The sequence below is a fragment of the Quercus suber genome, unplaced genomic scaffold (genome assembly GCF_002906115.3).
Source record: "Quercus suber isolate HL8 unplaced genomic scaffold, Cork oak 2.0 scaffold_398, whole genome shotgun sequence".
Classification (NCBI taxonomy): Eukaryota; Viridiplantae; Streptophyta; class Magnoliopsida; order Fagales; family Fagaceae; genus Quercus; species Quercus suber.
In genome coordinates, this window is record NW_027069849.1 from 192,174 (window position 1) to 212,760 (window position 20,587).

At 36.1% G+C, this 20,587-nt stretch overlaps 2 protein-coding genes and 1 pseudogene across 2 annotated transcripts; 1 reads left to right on the forward strand and 2 right to left on the reverse strand.

The window, feature by feature from the left end:
- Nucleotides 1-497: 497 nt before the first annotated feature.
- Nucleotides 498-2,437, reverse strand: LOC136062270 (uncharacterized). The gene is made up of 3 exons (XM_065761128.1): nt 1,755-2,437; nt 645-1,645; nt 498-554 (listed from the first exon to the last, which is right to left on the reverse strand). Exons 1-3 carry the CDS (start codon nt 2,254-2,256, stop codon nt 498-500), a joined length of 1,560 nt encoding a protein of 519 aa, XP_065617200.1. The 5' UTR covers nt 2,257-2,437.
- A 3,962-nt stretch (nt 2,438-6,399) lies between these two features.
- LOC112037124 (uncharacterized) lies at nt 6,400-8,805 on the reverse strand. Its single transcript, XM_024069936.2, has 3 exons — nt 8,299-8,805; nt 8,087-8,154; nt 6,400-7,334 (listed from the first exon to the last, which is right to left on the reverse strand). The coding sequence occupies exons 1-3, from the start codon at nt 8,361-8,363 to the stop codon at nt 6,541-6,543; spliced, it is 927 nt and encodes a 308-aa protein (XP_023925704.2). The 5' UTR covers nt 8,364-8,805; the 3' UTR covers nt 6,400-6,540.
- On the forward strand, nt 8,651-19,334 carry LOC112004284 (UDP-N-acetylglucosamine transferase subunit ALG14-like; annotated as a pseudogene).
- Nucleotides 19,335-20,587: the final 1,253 nt, after the last annotated feature.

Genomic DNA, 20,587 nt, shown 5'->3' on the forward strand with positions numbered 1-20,587 from the left:
CCTATCTTCCCTTCTAAGATCAGACGAAGCATCAATCCCTGCTTGGTTGAGGGCTTCATGCCAAGTTTGAGAGCAATAATGCCTGCACACAGCAGGAACTTGAGCCCGAAGGGTGGCTTCAGTCTTTAGCCACCCCTTCGGTGAAAGCCTCTTCTTTTGCCTCGTCCACAGACGCTCAGCGTCTGTTTTTGCAAAAATTGCCTCGTCTCTGGCTCTCACAGCCTCGTCCCTGGCATACTCGGCAACACCCTTGTCGTGGATTGCTTTGGTCAAACTTGTCTTCATGTAGGAAAGTCCTCTTTGGCCTTTTGTAATTGGCCTTCAACCTCTTGCAAGTGGACAGTTTGATCCTCAGCTTGCTTCCTGACCACGGCTAGGTCAGAAACAGCAGTATCCCTGGCCTTCGCCATTTCTGCCAGATCCTCGGTCGCCTTTTCAGGTCAGCCTCAGATCTCTTAAGAGTTTTAGCCGCTTTTAGGAACTTATCGCGCTCTGCGCTAAGGCGTGACTATGGTCGTCAACCTCTTCGCCCAACCTAAAAAGGCCTGAATAGCCTGCCAGCAAAAACAAGCAGCTTATAAAGAGAAAGAAAGTACTGAGCAACAAAAATTTCTAGTAAAAAGAATGGTTGCCAAAGGACCTACCATGCCTAGATATTTCTTAAGGTCGAGGACAACCTCTACCCCACTCATCTTCTCCAACTCAGCCATATCAATGGGAAGAAGAAGAGATTTCTCCTCGGCTTCGGCTACGAGAGCCCCCTCGTCTCCTTGAGACTCTCGTATTGACGCGTTATCCATTAGGGGCTGGTCATGGAGCATGGCAGCAGGCAGCCATGCTTGGGCCTGGGGCTGCTGGATGACCTTCTTGCCTTTCTTTTGATCACCAAGCTTCAACTGCTTTGGGGGTCTACGAGTCTTACCCTCCTCGGGCGAAGAATGAGATTTGCTCCCATCCATTGGATCCTTACCCTTAGAAAGTCTTTTCCTTTTCGGATCAGGGGACTCAGTAGAAGGGGCAGCTATTATAGGGGTGGATGATGACCTGGTTTGCACGATTGGAACCTGGGACTGAGGTGCTGGGGGCTGGGATTGTAACTCCCCTGGCACATCTTTCTTGGAACCACCTTCGAGTAGGTCAAGAAGATTGGTCCGGGGCTGCCTCTTTAAACCCATCTCGGCTTGGGTACCAACACTTAAAGACTGAAGATCGGCTTCGGATAAGTGAGGATCCCCTAGGTCACCGGGAGGATCCTCGGGCTGATCAGCTAAGTCGAATACACTATACTCGTCCTCGGAGGAGCTCAATTCAACCACCTCCCTTGCTTTCTTAGGCGGTCCTTTCTCGGCCACCGTTACTTGCTGGGATGAAGAGGGACCTGATAGCGGAATACCTTCAGGTATGTAAGACCCCCCAGTAAAAGAGAAACCGCTCTCCACCACGGTAATCTGTGTAAGCCGAGGATCACGAGCTCTAATTACGTGCTGCGGAACAGGGAATGACGTTTGAGCTGGGTCACACCCGAGGATTTTATGAGCAGCTCTGACTTGGTTGTCAGATTCGTTCAAGAAAAGTTCCGACCTGAGAACGGTCTCCAAATCCGCTTTGTTGACCAGGTGGAAGTGACGTGCAAAGGCGTGTGGATCTGTGAAAAGAAAAGTGAAATTATTATGATTAGTCAACCAAGTTGAGTATATAGGTATAAAACGCAAAGGCACTGAAACCTAAATTATCTTGTACTTCGGACGCCCTACCTGGCTTCCCCTCTACGGTTGGGCAATGAAAGCCGTCGTGCCATTCTCCCGACACTATGAGGAAATCTTGGTTCAACCCCTTATTGGAGTCAGGAAGACACTGGATAAGACGAACCCTATCGTCCCTTGTCTTCATGTAATACGTCTTACCCCTCAGGTGATGAAGATTATAACACCAATTCACATCATGGTGAGTCAGTCTCAGCCCCATTTTCTCATTCAGGGTATCTACACACCCTAGTATCCTAAACACATTCACAGCACACTGAGTGGGGGACAGGCGGAAATGCCTGAGGTAATTGAGGGTCACCGGCCTCATAGGGATTCTCATCCCTCCTTCTACAAAAGCAACTATTGGAATTACGACCTCACCCTCTCTCCTCTTAAGGTACCACTCTCCTTCTTCGCAGTATTTCAAGTTCACATTACCGGGTATTCCATAGTCAACAATGAATTTGTTCATCATTTCCTCGGACTCAACCAACTCCTTAAACTTACCCATTCCCCAAAGATAACTAAAAGCTCTAAAAAAGAAAAAGAAGAGTGAAATCAAGGAAATTTGGGGTCACTAGAAAAAGAAAACTTACAGAGGTATGACGATACTCTTCAGCTAATGTGCCAGTCGAACCAAGTTCAAACTATGTGCGTCAATAATGATAATCGCGAAAATGATGAAACCAGGCAAGTCAAACAAGTATTTATACTCTCCCTTAATTTTCCCAAATGAAACCGCTTTCTCATAAAGGCAGGAGATCATGCCGTTTAAAGTGGGGAACGTGGTGCCGTCAAAAATTTAATGTGGGCACCCATTAATTCTCGAAACGCTAAAAACGCGCATCGGGCAGTCAAGAAGCCGCCAGCATCAGTATAAACTAAAGTGAGGCCATTCGTCCAGTGGATCCGCATGTATCAAAACCCTCCTCCCCGTTCGAGGGAACGTGCAGCAGAGTTTTGAGGGGCTATTGTGGGGTCCGTGGGCCTGATAGCCTCAGTCCATCATATAGCAGGCCCAAGGCCCATGCCGAGGAGCGCAAGCTATTTCTGAGGAGAAGGGGGGAAGCCTATTCTCTTGAATCCACGCCGAGGATACCTTGTCCTCGGCCTGACAAGAGTGATTTCAGGGAGTGGCTAACCCCAAAGTAAGCTGTCACTCTCGCATTTAATGCACTCAACTAACCCTCCTGGCCGCATTAATGGAGAGGTAACCCCTTGGCAGGATAACGTTGGTCAGAGTGAGCCACTTGAGTATCGATAAAGCCTCTGATGGGATGGACGACCAGAAAAAAAGGCGAATAGACAATCAACAGATGGAAGCAAAAGATAGGAAGATAAAAACTATAAAAGAAGAGCTAGTAAAGCTAAAAAGAGAGGGGAGGAAAAAAGGCCTCCTCGGCCACAGGCCGAGGAGCATTCCCTCATTTGTAAGAAAACACTTAGCCATTTTTAAAAATAAGTTTGGGCATGGTGATCAACGGCCAGCACCTAAGCCTGTCAGCCCACTCTCTATAAATGTATTGTTTGGGCTTGTTGGGCTGAAAACCCAACACTCAATTCAAATTGAGTCCTTACAGAAGCATTTTTAAAATCTACATTGAAAATTTAAATGCCAAATTCAAACATTTTTTGTGGGCTGAGTTGTTGTTTTTCATAATTTTAGTCCTCGGATGCTTTGGCTAGGCAATTTGATCAACGTGTTGATTTAAATTTAAAGCATCCCTGAAATAGCAACCACTACAACAGGATCTTATAATTTATGGAGAAACAGAGGCTTTTACTTATTTATTTATTTATTTTTAAATCAGTAACAGAGAATTAAAATGTGAGTAACTTGTGTTGATGAAATTCAATCTCTTTCTTTTGCCCACAAACTACAAATACTAACCCTTAAACAAATAAATGCAGATGAAATAAAATCAATCTAAACCATCATATACAGTTAAAAGAAGTACAAAATCAATAAAGACAATAAGCATGCAACTTTATATTTGAGAATTAAAAAAGAATCTACTAAATTGAATTGATTATAAATTATACTCTGGCTTTCTTGGTCCATTAAACACAATCCAAACCAAACTTGGACTCTGCTTAATGTCAAAAAAACTATCTTTATAAGCCATGTCTCCAAGCCAGTCCCTTTGTCGAACACTTTGAGGGTGATGGGGCTGGCCTGTTTTCTCTACTCATCTAATCACTCTTATAGTAACTGATATGATATATTTTCTAAATATATAATTTTGATTAAAAAAAATATTTAAAACATTTCAAAATTTTTGTTATTCAAATTCTATACAGTTATCATAAATTTTCATTCATTCACACTAAGGTATATTATCTTTCTTTTGTTCAAATCTCAAATTTTTTTTTTTTAACTTATTACAATTCTTATCCCAATCAATAAATTCAAATGTCCCATTGAGCTTCAATTTTTTATGGTTCTCTATCTCATTTTTAAATATTATTCCAAGTTACCTTATCTCTTTCTTTAAAAAAAAAAAAATTACACGGTTATTTAAATATCATTTTTAAGCATTCTAACACTAAACCTTAAAAACAAATAAATAAGAAAGAGTATTATTGCACACGTAAAGCACATGTGACAAGTCTAGTTTGTGTGTGTGTATATATATATATGTATATATATATATATATATATATAGTAAAAAACTTTTACTACTACAGCATAAATCAAATACCCATATCTCCATTCCACGGCCAAAGAACCCAAAAAAAAAAAAAAAAAAAAATCCAATTAACCTTTCTAGTCATAAAATTTTCCGAACTTATGCCTTTTTTTCATCATCTTCTATACATTCCATCTCTTGAGTTGTTCATAGATGACTATCATACTTAGAAACAATGTGAAAGATCGGAAAAAATAAATAAATAAACACACAAATTAAGTCCCTTAACTGGGAATGGAGGCCGAGATGAGAAGGAGTGGGTTTAGGGCTATTTGTGGCTCAAACTTCAGGCAAGGAGGAGGAGACACCATCTCCACTGATTATTAAAACAAGTCCCCGTCAGAGGCAGTCGATTTAGGGAAAGCATATTACCCAACCTTATTCAGAAGACAGAAAATTAAAAATAAAAACGAGATTTGAAGAGTTTTTATATTCCCAGATTTTTCAATGACCCGCCCATTCACACCTAAATTTTTGAAAAGATTTGAATTTGTTCTAACAGAGCTAACAGACGTTACAAGGAGACAGCCTTATTGGGCTAACATGGCAAGTATGGTGATGTAACCTCATTTTAGTGAGGTGGCTTAATTTTATTGGCTGGGACTACCCAATAATTTCTCAATTATAATATAGTATTTTTTTTTTTGGCTAAACAATAAAGTATATATTTAAAGCTAAAATCATGGATTTGATGGGAATAGACTTGAATAAAATATATATATATATATATATTCCTTTTAAAAGAATTTATCAACCAAAAAGAATATTAAAAAAAAAAAAAAATCGGAAGTAACAATGTATGTGTTTCAGCAAGTGGTATTAGCATCTAGCATGAATAACAAATGGGGTACTTATGTCATTTCACACTTACACATCTATTCTCCCTTGTTTTCTCTCAGACTTGGAACTCCCGACTTATTTGATTTACCTGAACTTCCTACAGCATGGTGGTTCTTAGATTGGGAAGAAATATACTACTGTAGAGAAAGCAGAAAATAGGAAGCAAAAGGTTCCAGGCATCTCCATTTTGAAGAACCACTGTTGAAAATGTCATCAAATGAATTCTTAAAGATTGAGGCCCCTACTTCAAGCCATTTTCTATCATCTTTCTCCAAAGCAATTATGCATTTTCATCTGTTTTTTGGCCTTTACTTCTTTTTCTCAGTCTCACTAAACTTTTGCTTTCTTTTTATGTTACATTTGATTCATTCCTTTTGTTGGGAGACATGTGTTCTCAAAATGCAACTGTCAAGAGTGCATGCAGAAAGTAATAAAACTCCTCCGAAAAGTTGAAGGTCCTAACTGTATTTTTGAAAAGGAGAAACTTCATTTTACATTACTCCTATCAGTTATGTAATTATTGTGATCATTACTAATCAAGCAATTGTTAAAATTAGAGACTCATCATGATTATTAACATTCAAAGAAAATGTAAATTGGACAAAAACTCAAACAAGCATTATATATATATATATATATTCAGTAAGATCAAAATCCAAATATAATGTTCACTCAATCTTGTGAATAGAGGCCTCCGCTGTCACATCAATGGCTACTCTTAATATTATTTTCTTTCATTACTATTATTTCAGTGATGATGTGATATTCTATTTACAACATTGTCATTTGGAGGGTCAAGAATTTTGGATTTGGACTCTAGTCGTATTTGCAAGTGAGCATTGAGCGGGTGGTGACTAAACTTGGTTGCGCATTCCTCTTAATTCTTTAGGACAGTTTCATATTCCAGATTTGTTACTCGAAAAATTAGTAATCATTATCAGATTCTACCCAATAATGCAGTAAATGCAATTAGCGTTGAATGCCTTGTCACCCTTCGGAAACTAAAACAAAAAAACAAAAGAATTAACGTGTTTATCAATTTTATGAATAATTATAAGATCAGGTGCATTGAAGAAACTCAGGTGCATGGATTATATGTATAATTATAATATTGGAGGATAATCTTAAGAACTAAGTAAAACTATAATTACTAATTAAAAAAAAAAAATACCTATGATTACAGGTTTGAACATTTGAAAAGCACAAGTTGCAGGGATATATAATACATTTAACTCACATTAGTGCCGAAAGGAAACAATTACAACTTAACGCTTTTGTGCTTTCCTCCTTCTAGACTGTGCTTTCTGCCACTTCTTTCTTGAAACTAATTTGCTCTTCGGCTTCAGCTTTAACTCAGGTGAGAACTTGTAATTTTGATCTCTCATACGTGCTTGTATATCCTTAAAGAACTGCATATTTAATTTCTTAGGCCCTCCCTGTCTTAGCTCTGCGTACTCTGGTCCAGAAACAACCCTTTCAAATGCTCCAATTAGAATATCTATATCACTCATGACCTCCCACACATTGGAGTAACGCCCATCAGGACCTTTCTTCAATTTTTTCAAGGCATTTTCAACTGCAATTTTCCTAGCTTGCTTTCCTGGGGACAATTCTTCTGGTTCATTTTCAGCTTTCAATAATTCAGAGATTGTCCGATATTTAGGCATTTCCTCAAACTCAAACAATTTGTCTATGTACTTATCACTACTTTCATTTGGGTAGGCTTCTGTAGGAATATCGTCGTCGTCGTCACCCTCACTACCAGTCCACAACGTCTTCTCCTCATCACTTTCAGACCATATACTTCTTAATTCATCACTGTCATCGGCATCAATTAGTTCAGAATGTTCCTTTGCCTGCAGTCTCACTCTCCGAATTTCTTCTTCAAGACGACTTTTAGGATCTTTTTCATCATCTCTTTCATCTTCACTCCCTGTCCACAGAGAAGTATCTTCATCCATCTCTTTCTTCCATGTTTTTCTGAAATCTTCATCACCCAGCTTTCCATTGCCAAAAAGATCATAATGTTTGCGCCCACCTCGAGCATAGGCTCGTGATGCTGCAAAATATTCAATATATTGTGGATGAATTTAGCATAGCAGAGGAAGAACAACAGCAGACAATGTGAAAACTTAATCCTTGTTGCAACCATGAGTTAGAACAAGAAAACTACAAGAACCCCTTCATATAAGTTGTAGGTCAACAAAATATATGGCATCCATCTTATCACGCATCAGTTATTAGTAGAGAAGAATCATAAATTTGGTCTACTTGTTGATGACAATGACGTAAAGTCCGATCTTAACTAGTGGGGCATTAAGTTCCTAAATTCTTAAGAAATCAAAATTAAATGGCATATTAGCTTCTAAAGACATATCTTAACTATTGGTACCTATTTAAAAAGCAAAACAAAACTCCACACTTGAGAGTCTACTTATATTCTATAATGCTAAATTTGTGACAGCCAGTCAAACCCGATTACTCCAAGACATATATCTATTTGAAGACCTCCTCAGCAATTTAATCAGCCATTATAGTTTTGTTTGCTCTGTAGAACCTCACAAAACCCCCCAAATAGAAGTCTTGAAATGGGTAACTTTCAAATAATCAAACTAATGTTCTTCTATGAGGACTTAGCACAAATACATAGACTACATGTCATAACATCACAAGCTTTCAGCCGTGATTTTCACCAACAATCATAAACCTCTTAATGGGTTCTTTCACACACAATGAAAATCATTCAAAAACAGTGACAATGGAAAACCCAGAAGCCGTGAAAAATAGAACTTCTAAAAGAGGAATAGTAACCTTGAAATGCCGGGAAAACCCCCAAATTAAAGGGATATCTAGAGGCGCTTCCAGAAAGGACATATAATCTGAAAGAAAGAGCCAAGTTGGGTTTCTCAGATTTTGTAAACAAAGATTATAAACAGAAATGACAAAGAAACTAAAAGAAAGGAAAGCTGATACGTATTAGCTAAGCATATATATATATATATATATAATTATCAGAATGAGACCTTGGAGAAACGGAAGGTTGCTGCAAATGGAAATGGAAAAGACGGGAACAGAGTCTGCGGGCCATCACTCGCAGTTGCAAAGCTCAAGCCACCTCCACCCACACAAAATATGATTAAAAAAAGTTAATTGGGTCCGGGCTTGGATTTGAGAGTGACGGAGGAGAAGAGGAGATGAGGAAGAAGAGAGAAAAGAGAGGAAGCGAGGGAGAACTCCCCGGCACGTGGATGGGGGTGGGGCGGCGAGATTTGGGTTTGGTCCGAAGTTTGAAGATGGGTCTCATGGGTATCTCTTTCTTCTAACGCTCTCTCTCTTCGGGTGTGTGAGTCCGGAACTGAGTCTTGACATATACATATGGAGAAAGCTGTGTATGAAGGTAATGTTAATGGTGGGTTGGGTTGCAGTATCAACTCTGTATTCTTAAGAACAAAAGGCTTCTTGTACTCGCAATTGAGTATTGAAATGTGAAATTTTCATTTCTTAAGTTAATATCCCGTTGTGTTTTGTGCTCTGTACTCGCAAATTTAGAGAAAATAAAACTTTATATTTCATGCCTCACATTTGGAAAATATTGATGGTAAAAAATTTAGGTTTTTTACATATAAAATGATTTACATATTGGCTGTGTTATAAACAGTTTTTATATTTGAAATTATATTGTTATATAATGTAATGGCAAGATACTAGGGTAAGGGTAAGGATAATGGTAAGACTGTCTAACATTATTTCTCCAAAACCTCGTGACATAACCCCTCTAAAATCTTGTAAAAAAAATGAGGGATTTGTGCAATGGACATAAATATAATAGCAATATTGGGTTCCAATTACCTCAACTGGTAAAATTTTTTATGGTTGAATAAGAGATCTATGGTTCAATCCCTATCTACACCAAAAACTGATTAATGTCTTAGTCTGATAATAAAGAACTATCATCAAGAGCAGACATCTTAAATTAAAACTCTCTCTGAAAAAAAAAATAATAGCAATAATAGCAATAAATTATTATTCAATATAATAGCAAGCACGTTGCATGTGCTTCCCCACTATATTATTAAAATAGTTTATATTTTAATAATTGTCAATATAGTTTACTTTAGGTAAAACCAACTACCTAAGTTTCAAAAATATAATTAAAAAAGGTTAAATTAAATTCTACTCCAACTAAATTTTATTACCAAAAATCAAGAAATCTAAAATAAAATTTAATATTTATCATGATTATCTATTGTAGGGATATTGGGCCCAAAAGTTCATTATATATTTGTCCATTGGGCCTATAGCCTAAGCCGAGGATAATGTCTTGTCCAAGGGGGAAGAGCCTCCATTTGAAGAGATTGTGTTAGCAAACAAAAGAGTTGATCTCGGCCATAAGGGCTTAAAGGGATTAGCCGAGAATAAATGTCTCCTTGGATAACTAAAACCGAGGTTAGGCGAAGTAGCCTTCCAATACTAAAGAACCTCCTAAGAAGTTCTCTCGGTATGAATAGATTTTACAGACACATTAGATAGGGAGAAGCCCTAAAATATCTTAGGAAGAAAGCTGTCACCACCGCATTTAATGATCTGCAGCTAACTTCTTGACTGCATTAATGTAGAGAAGACCCCTGAACAATGCAAAGTTGGCTGCCTTAAGGCATACACAACCAAAGAAGGTGTCTGATAGGACAAGCACTCAAGTGGTGACTCAGGTAATCAACAAATGTAGGATTAAGATGCTTTAGAAGGAACTATATAAGGGGAGATATCTTTCATGGAAGTGGGATCGGAAATTAGAAGAACAAACACTGTAGCATTCAGGAACCAAACTTGTAATCTAATTTGAGAATAATATACAAGAATAGTGTACCTCGGACATTGCCGATGACTATTTTTCTTCAATACAACCCTATTTCTTTCCATCTTCTTATCATCTGAATCTATTTCAACGTCTGTTTGATTAACTAAAACCCAGTTTTCTAACTCATTCTCTACAAATTTATTATTTTGGGCTTTTTGGGCCTAAGTCCACCCACGTAGTGGGCTAGGATCTCAAACCTGGTCTTTACATCTATCATTATGTGTATTTTAATATGGTAAAACTAACAAACTTCATACCCTTTTTCAAAAATAAACTTCATATTGTTGTTAAGCCATTTGGTTCAATATATATATATATATATATATTAAGTTGGTTTATGTAAAGGTCTATTAAAGTTTCAAGTGACTCACTAATTATTTAGATTATTTTAATAATATTTGTAAAATATTTTCTCTTTTACATAAAATTTTTAGTTAATTCACACAGTCATAATACTATCGAGCTAGTTATATATAAAAATGTCAATCCTAGGTCACTCTTAAGCCCAATACCAAGCACAAAGCTCTAACATGTAGCCCTTACCAAACCAAAGAATCAAGCCCTAGCTGTCCTATACTGTGATAGACCTTCATAAATTATGCCAAAGATAAGTTGTAATTAGGAACATCATATCATTCTAGCAAGAAAAGTTAATTTGGTTGTTCAATGTCCTGGTGTCATCTGGATGGCTATCCCTTATTATTGCTTGATGTGGTGCATTTAGCGGGAGAGAAATAAACAGAATTTTGAAGACTCAAAAAGGACAATTGCTGACCCAAAATTTCTCTTTTTTTAAACACTATTAGATTGGATGTTGATTCAATTATAGGAAGTTATTCTATTTCTTCTATTTTCAATTTGATGGATGCATAGTTTGAATGCTTGATTGTTCGGTCCCAAATATATACTTCCCGTATAGTTGGGTGACTCTTTTTATAGTTTGAATAAAATTTACATTACTTATATATATAAAAAAAAGAAAAGAATGTATTATCATACAATCTACCAATCCTCCGATGCTTCAGTTCCCTTGCTCCAGCGTGTCCTTAAGCTTGATCATAGGGGTGGGTTTCTGGGATTCAATGCGGATGAGCCATCTGATAGGTTGATGAACTCCTTGGGTAGGCTTAGTGGTAGAGATTTTCTAAGCATCTTTAGGTTCAAAACATGGTGGTCTACCATGTGGGTGGGAAATTCTGGGCCAAATTTACAAATAGAGACCCAATGGGTGCTCTTCGATGTCCCTAAAATAAGGTCTTATGTCATTGTTATACCTATAATTGAAGGCTCTTTTAGGTCTGCTCTCCATCCTGGGTCTGATGGACATGTCATGATTTGTGCTGAGAGTGGTTCTAGCCAAGTGAAAGCATCTAATTTTGATGCAATTGCTTATGTGCATGTGTGTGATAATTTATTATCATTAATGAATGTTGGATCTGCATCCAAATCCAAAGTTCCAAATCAAGTATCATCATAAAACAAAGCTGATAATAATATGCATGCATGAAATTATGTGTTTGTGTGTGTGTGATAGGAAGAAAAAGATTAATTTTACAATGAGACAAAATGTGAAACTAAAATACCAAATTGAACACCCAAATCAAACACCAAAATCAAATCTACTTAAATCCCAAATTAGTAGAACTCTAATTGAAAAAAAAAATTATCCAGAGGAAAGAAAAATCAAATTTACCTCAAACCAAACAGTACCTTAGCAATGAAATCAAAAAAGAAAAAGAACTGAAACTCGAAAAAATGAGAGCATAAAAGATACAACATGATTATATATAAATATAAAAAAAATGGGAGGGAAAGGTTAGGACCTTGAGGTTGATGGAAACCAATTTGACAGGCAGGAATACTTGGGTGTTTTCCTGAGAATTTTATTCGGTCTGGACTAAAGAAAGATTTTGGAGAGAACCATTTCTTTTTTAATAAATAATGTAAGAAATTTTATTAAGAATAAAAGCCAACCAAGTACACTTGAAATGTACTCCAGTGGCAAAGATGAGCAAAACCTTTCATATAAGAAGCATACAAGTAAAATAATAAAATGCATACTAATACCAACATAATGCATAATATTATAGGCAACCCTATTTTAAGAGTATCTCTACTCTTTATTTGGTGTGAAAAAAATTCTTCACAGCATTTCCATGTGGCTGGTGAAACTCTAATTGTATCCTAAAATATGAAATTTCATTAGTAGATGTACAGACCATATTACATCATAGATGCTTGGATTAAATATGATTTTTTTTTCTTATAACCATCCTTAGTAAAGAGTAAAACAATTCTTGAGGAGGGGGGTGCTAATGAATCAGTAGAGGTTTACACCAAATCAATTCAAAAAATTCAACACATTTTATAAATATCTCATGCGTAGCAATCAAAATAGAAAATCTTGTAAAAACATGTTTCATGCACCTTTTTAGGACTGTAAATTCTAAATGTATGAGCAGTCACTCTTATACATAAAGCTGTAGGGATGTTCATTCTAGTTCTAGAATGAATCATTTGAAAATAATAAATCCAAAAGATTAAAGATTCCGAAAAGAAGAGAGTATTGACACTTAACCACTAAACACAATCCAAAGGAAATTAATACGGAATAAGCAACCTCAAAATAAAACGAAAACTATAAGACTTCATCATTTAAATTAGGCTTAGTGTAATTTTTGTTTCCTCATATCACCAATTTCAATTATTCAAAACTAAAAAATAAAGTAAGAAAATTTCAATCTTGCAAATTTAAGGTTTGAAATTGATGACCTTGTAGAACCCTAAATTAAAGAAATTTGTACTAGAGAAAACAAAAATCAAATTTCCCTCAAAAAAAGCATCTTAGCGGCCAAATCAAAAAGAAAAAGAATTGAAACCAAAAAAAAAAAAAAAAAAAAAATCAAATTTCCCTCAAAAAAGCATCTTAGCGGCCAAATCAAAAAGAAAAAGAATTGAAACCCAAAAAATTGAGGGCAAATTATATTTTGGAGAGAACAAAGAGATATGGAGAAAAAGATAATTACTAGTAGAGGTTCTCAATCAGTGTAAGAGGCCATGCCCATGCCATGCCTCTCTTTGTGTCACAGGGTCAAATTTTTCACTCAATTTTCTGCCTTTATGGTCCTAAGTCCTTAACTTAGTTCAGCCAACACCACACACACATCAGACAACACAACCCACACGCGGCCATACACAGAGACTGCCACACTAGCATCTATCCATGCATTTAACCAATACCCACTAGCCCAATGCCATGCACACAACATCTAATTACGCATCATCATGGCAGCCTAGCCCTGCCTTGCACACAAGCCACCAAGCCTACTCATAAGCAACTAGTAACTAAGCCACCAATGCCATGCACCACCATATAGAGTCGACACCACCTACTACCATCCTTCATGAAAACCAACTCTACCCACCATGGCCCTACTCTGCCATGGCCTTGGGCCATCATGAAGAGTAAGGTGCCTCCACATGTTGCTCATTTGCACTACTCATCGATCCAACTTGAGTAGGGAGACTGGACATGTCCCCCTCAAAAAGCCCTTAGGAGCATTACTAATCTAACATGAAGAATCATTAATGTGTTAAGAAAACATGATGCCAAGTGACTAGCCTAATGCTACCTAAGTACCCTCATTCTTTATGCCATCATCAGTAACAAGTAAAGCTCTTAACACTGTGTCTGGCTCCTTTCTCTTTCTCACCCTTCTCTCTTTGTTCTTTCTCACTCTCTGAGACTCTGTCTCGTCTCTTTTCTCTTAGAGTAAAAACAATGAGTTTGATGATAAGTACGTAGAGCTAGTAGTACGTTATCTATACTACTATTTAAGGAACTTTTTCTGTTTGGACTGAACTTTTTTTTATATTCCAAAATACCCCTACAGCCTACATTTAAGTAGGGGCAAAATTTGGTAAAAATACTTCTTTAACTCTCATGTAAAACACTATTTACAAAATAGAACCACATTCACCACACTCCCAATACACTTACATTGGTTTTCAAGCTCAGATTGTTTCTCACGTTGGGACCACTCGTTTTTTTACATTCTTTTAAAAAAAAAAAAAAACTCACATTTTTTACATTCATGTTGTTTTGTTCAAAATTCACATATGAGTTCTATTTGAACTCAAATTACATTTTTTTTAGCATAAAAAAGCATTTTAGTTAAATGCTAACTTAGAGCTTAGGGGAAAAAAACCTTATTCTTTTAATGTGATTTAGAGTTAAAAAAAAAAAAAATTCTTTTAACTCCCACGTAAATATTGCCTACAAAATAAGATCACACTTATGTTGGTTTTCAAACTCAACTTCAAATTTATTTTGTTTGCATCTTCCTCAGTTATCTCAATTTTGTGTCATTCTTCTCTATACCATCATCATCATGCTTTTCTATTTGCTCATGCTCAATGGTATGTTAATGTACATGGCTCTTTTTTATATTGGTTTTTTTTTTTTAAAATTAAAAAAAATCAAATTAACTACAAATGGTTTCTGTTGAATTTGGGTACGTTTATTTTTGCTATTTGTTTATTTTTTGGTTTTTATTTGGTTTGGATCCCGTGCAAACTCTTCATTGTTTATTCTAATTATTTGGACTCCAGCTTTTCTTCATTATCCTTTTTTTTATTTATAATTGGATAGGTTGCTTTTCAAGGTAGAACTTGGGTTTAAAATAAAAACATTAAAGAAAATGGTACAAGTTTTTTATTTAAAAAAAACTATGCAAATTCCAACTCTACCACCGATTTAAAGTTTGACATTTTCCTCTATTTGGTTTTATTTTGTTTGGATTCCATGCCAACTCTTCACTATTTTGCTTTTTATTATTTTATGGACTCTACATTTTTTCATGTCCTTTTTTCTTATCATTATCATTTCCATATTATTATCCTTTTTTTTTTTAATCTCTTTCTTTGATAAAAGCTTACGTATTACCTAATATTTGTATAGGTATAAGTTTGTTTTTATTCAATTGTTGGATGCATTTTACAATGGGCAAGACTTAAATACATTATTTATGTGTTGTTCCTTAAGTTTCTATTTTAAAATTTAGCCATATGAATTTTTTGTCATAGGATAAAAGTGTATTTCTTAATTAAATAGTCATATAGCTGAATTTTAAAAGAAAAATCTAAAAAAAACACCTAAGGTAATGTTCGGCAGTGCAGTTATTTTTATGTGAATATTTAAAACTACAGAGGAAATGCAAAAGTAGAACATCAGAATTTTTTTTGTGTCAAACGGACACATTATGGAGAAAATATATGCGGCCACCTAACCTAACGGGCCCACCCAAATCCATCAACGCTCTTCACAGCAACTCTTCTTCTTCTTCTTCTTCTTCCTCCACAACGCCACAATCCAAGTCCTTCTCAGTTCTAACAATGGAGAAAGGGGGGTTCGAAAGTTACAATTGCTCTGGTCATGGAAAACCTCTTATTATTAGCTTGAGGAAGTGCCCTCACCAGTTAAAGCTACTATACTCGTTTCCATTCATATAATGAATCTGTTACTTTTGTTGTTTTAACGTATGTATTTTAATGTAGGGGGTCATACAGCAGAGATGCTCTCGATGTTACTGATACCATGAGCCTTCAAAAAAAGCTCGCGCACTCGACTACTCTGAGGTACATACCTTAACTGAACTTGATCAAATTACTGATTGTCTCGAAAGCCTAGCATAAAATTATGAATTTAACATTTTAAATGGTGAGTGGAGACGGGGTTTCGAATTTAGGACCACATGCTGTTAAAAAATGGTGAATTTAAATGTTTAATCAATATTTTAGCAGTACCTTACTCTGCATTTATTTGCTCTTAACTAGTTGGTAAATAACCGAGGATTACTAATTCTTTGATATGAGTAGAAGCGATTTTTCATGTTTCGAAATCAGTGGTTATTTTGATTTCAACCCTGACTAGTGTGTTGAGGGTTCATAGCCTTGCATGAATTTGGGCACTATGGATTGGTGGTTGTTGTTGTAAGCAGCTAAGGTGCAGAACCAGGACCACAACTACACCATAACCACAAAACGCCTATCAACTACTCAAAACAGAAAATGAAATGTTCCACAGATTATGATACGTTCTATTTTGTAAAGATGTTCTAATATTGCTACACAGAGATAACTTATATCTAACTTCATGCATAACTACTTTGACACTTTCAATATCAGACTTTACTTTCTCACCTCGGTCAATCCAAATATGGTAAATGACAGCTGCATGAGCAGTCTTGCAGGTAGCATGCTGCCACTCTCTTCCTTCAACCTTTTTAATGGCCCGATCAAGCTCATACGACCAGAAACAAATTTGCTGATTGAACAAGCACTTCCTCAATATTGCTATTCAGATCCTACTAGAAAAACGGCATGCAAAAAGCAAATGGTCACGAGACTCCCGATTTATTGCTGCAAAAAGTACATAGCTTAGTACTCATTGCCAAGCAGCTAACTAATGTGTGCTTAGGAAAAACTTGAGGAAATTGCACAATCTTCCACTAAATAACCTTAACCGTTCTCTATTGTCACTTGCTAGGTGTCACTTGCTAGGTGTCCTTACAAGTAAACCAACAGTGAGCCACAGCCAAGCGTTGCACCTGATCTTCCTCCCCAGTTGGTACTTCAGCCAGCTTAACTTAAAATGCCACTAAGTCATTAGACCTAACACAAGGCCAGTTCCAATCACCACTCAAAATAACACAACATGGTTGACCTTGCCCAACGCTTACAGCATCATAAATCACATAAAATCCATAATAAGAAACTTTTTTCCCATTCTCACTTTATGCTTCACTAAATGCCTTACTTCACTCATAAGCTGCAAAACCTCCTCCACCCACATAAGAAATAATTTGTTATAAAGATATACCCTTATGCAAGTCAAATAAATATCATCACAGCTGCCTTATTTCAAGCACATACTTCCTTGCTGGAAGGTTGAAACTCATCCTACAGCAACATATAAGGAGGTTTAAAGATCCAGTATCTCTGGCACTTATAAATCATTTTGTTAATTATGATTTCTTTCCCTTATAAGTGAAGTGTTGTTTGGAAAAAAGGATGAGGATTGGATGAGCCGGAGGGCAGAATATCACATAGCTTCTGCATACAAAGGACATAGTCTTTTATTGTTTTCTCCATTGTTGTTGTAGCAGGTGTACTTATATTGTGCTTCTCACTGAAAGCTGGATTTGATGCAGCATTTGTACTACATTTTATCTTCTTATGATTGTTGCAGGCTTTTCAATAAAAGTTTCATTTTTAAAATGGTTTCTACTGCAGATTGGGATCAAGGTGGTAGAAACTGCTGGGTTCAGGCAGATCTGTTGAAGCAGGGAAGTTGGTCAATCATATTTAACATCTGTTTGGACAACCTTGATTGCGATGGCTCATGCCCTCTAGCTAATGACTAAAATTAAACCCCAAGTGGTATTGTCTCTATCCCTGTCTATGCTTCCAGGCATGCATGTTTTGAACACATAAATATATTCCTATAATTTAATTATATAACTTAATTAATCTGTAGTCAACTTTGTATAACTTCGAATTCTCTGCAATGGGCCAGGGACTTGTGTTCCACTATGTGCTATTGCATTCTTTTTTAAGGTGTGGATGTACACCATCCATTAAGACCCCCTCTCTCTTTGGTTTTTCTTGTCCATATTTTTTGAATTATTAAAGATGATATCAGAGTACATCCTTTAACCTTAAGTGCAGGTAGTTCTGATTAGATGGTCATCAGTTTTCTATGTTGAGAGTATAGCAAGAGTGAGAAGGCTCTCATTAAGTGGCTTACATCTTTATAAGTTACGAATAGCTGATGAGTTCTTTGTGCAATGGCCACACCTTCAAAGGCAATATTCATGAGCGCGCTATGTTGGCTGTCTCATGTAGTTAAATGAATTCAGCCTTCGACATTGGTGCTTTCACTTCTACCTCCTAGTTTTTGCAAAGCAGTCAAAATTTTCAAAGTGTCACTATTGTATTACCTGTGTTTTATTACCCCCACTAAAACTATGTATTTGCTGTAGGTTCTAAGAACCCTGATTTCAATAAATTTTTTACTTTTGGTTCACATAATCTCAATAATTTTTGGAGAATATAAATTATTTAGCCTTGCTTTAGAAATTAATTAGGAGATCAACTTTGCTTGAATATATGTTAATTAAAGTACAGAGTAACAGGAAATTGTTGTGTCCAAAATCTAGTTGGGTTGCTAATTGTTCTTGGGGATAATTACAGATTACCAACTGTGGTATAGGGTGGTTTTACTTTGCCTAGCCTTGTTTTTAAAAGTAAGACGTTGCTTTCAGTTAATAACTAAATTATGGTTGACCATAATCTACCTCCTCACACTTCACCATTTAAAATGGGTAAAAATGTCTTTCAATGTGCTTTTTTAAAAAAGTTTTTCTTTCTCTTCCTCATCTGCTGATCTCTTCTCTCTCCTCTAATGAGTACAGAGTACTTTGGTGCTAGAAATCATCCTAGCAAAGTATCCTACAAGGTCAATTTTAAGGTTGGGCATAATGTGAAAATTCAAAGAGGGTGATGGTTTTGTGGGTTTTGTAGGACCGGGATTTTGGCTGCAATAATGAAGCTCTACAATGTGTTTGACAGGGTGGTGTATTTGGTGCAGTTGACATGCTGTGGATAGGTGGATGCCTGTGACAGCTATGGAGTTTATGATTTATGATGTAGATAGCCTTTTGAGGGGTGGAGGGTGCCTGTGGTTGGATCATTTTTTCAGCAGAGGTATGGATCTTGATAAGGTATGCATTGTTGATTGGAAGATTAGGGTACAAGAAGATGAAGTGTGTCACCAGCAACAAGACTGTACAGGATTATATGGTGCTTTAGTTTGAATTTGTAAATTTATTTCCATGAGTGTAGCTTTATATGCATTAGGATTATGTGGAATTTATTGGATTATCAATAATTAAAATTTGAGTGAAGAATCAAATTGGTGGGATCCAGCATGTGTTGGTGGGTACTTATAATGTGAGCATTAGCATATATTGACTGCATCTAGGTTTGGTGGTTTACAGTTAGTGGTGGCAGCAGGTGAACATGATTCTTGCCGGCATATTGGGGCTAACTCTTTTGTTCTTTTATTTATTATTTTTAGTATATACATCTTGACATCTTGTGAGAATTTAAGGAGTATTTACAAGGCATTAAATTCTTTAAGATCATATGGGGTATTTGTTTGTAAAATTTGTTGTGTTGGTTTTGATTTGAGCATGTATTAGAGAGAGAACTGATCAGCTGGTGAAGATAGAAGAGACAAATAAAAGAAAGAATCCAATATTGTTTTTTAATGTCCTGACAATGGCAGAAACCTCAATAGGGAAAATTGCTACTTTAAAACCATGGGTAAGCACAGTAAAACTACCCCGAGTGAGTTATCTCTAATTTTATATATGGGTGTGTTTGTGTGTGTCCTTTGGGCTTTTTTGACGGTAAATTTCCATATGTTTTGTATAGTGCAAACAATTTAGAAAATTCATTGCTAATTAAAAAAAAAAAATTATTAAAAGTTTGTAGGACATTTAACTGTAATGTGGTCCAGTATCATAGATCCAATAGGTGGGCTTGTGATATCTAAGAATGCTGTTTTTTTCGTACCATAATTCTGTATCAACCTAACAAATCTGTACGTATTTTTTTAATTGGTAGTTATAATCAGCATTTTATAATCAAATTGCTTCTCTGCTAAAATTTGAGTATCTATAATTGCAATAAACAGTTCAAGCATTTCCCCCTCAAAATTCTTTGACTGGGATATAATTTTTTTGGCTACCAACAGGCTTCACATATTAATAACAAAGACAGCTATGGAGTTTATGATTTATGATGTAGATAGCCTTTTGAGGGGTGGAGGGTGCCTGTGGTTGGATCATTTTTTCAGCAGAGGTATGGATCTTGATAAGGTATGCATTGTTGATTGGAAGATTAGGGTACAAGAAGATGAAGTGTGTCACCAGCAACAAGACTGTACAAGATTATATGGTGCTTTAGTTTGAATTTGGAAATTTATTTCCATGAGTGTAGCTTTATATGCATTAGGATTATGTGGAATTTATTGCATTATCAATAATTAAAATTTGAGTGAAGAATCAAATTGGTGGGATCCAGCATGTGTTGGTGGGTACTTATAATGTGAGCATTAGCATATATTGACTGCATCTAGGTTTGGTGGTTTACAGTTAGTGGTGGCAGCAGGTGAACATGATTCTTGCCGGCATATTGGGGCTAACTCTTTTGTTCTTTTATTTATTATTTTTAGTATATACATCTTGACATCTTGTGAGAATTTAAGGAGTATTTACAAGGCATTAAATTCTTTAAGATCATATGGGGTATTTGTTTGTAAAATTTGTTGTGTTGGTTTTGATTTGAGCATGTATTAGAGAGAGAACTGATCAGCTGGTGAAGATAGA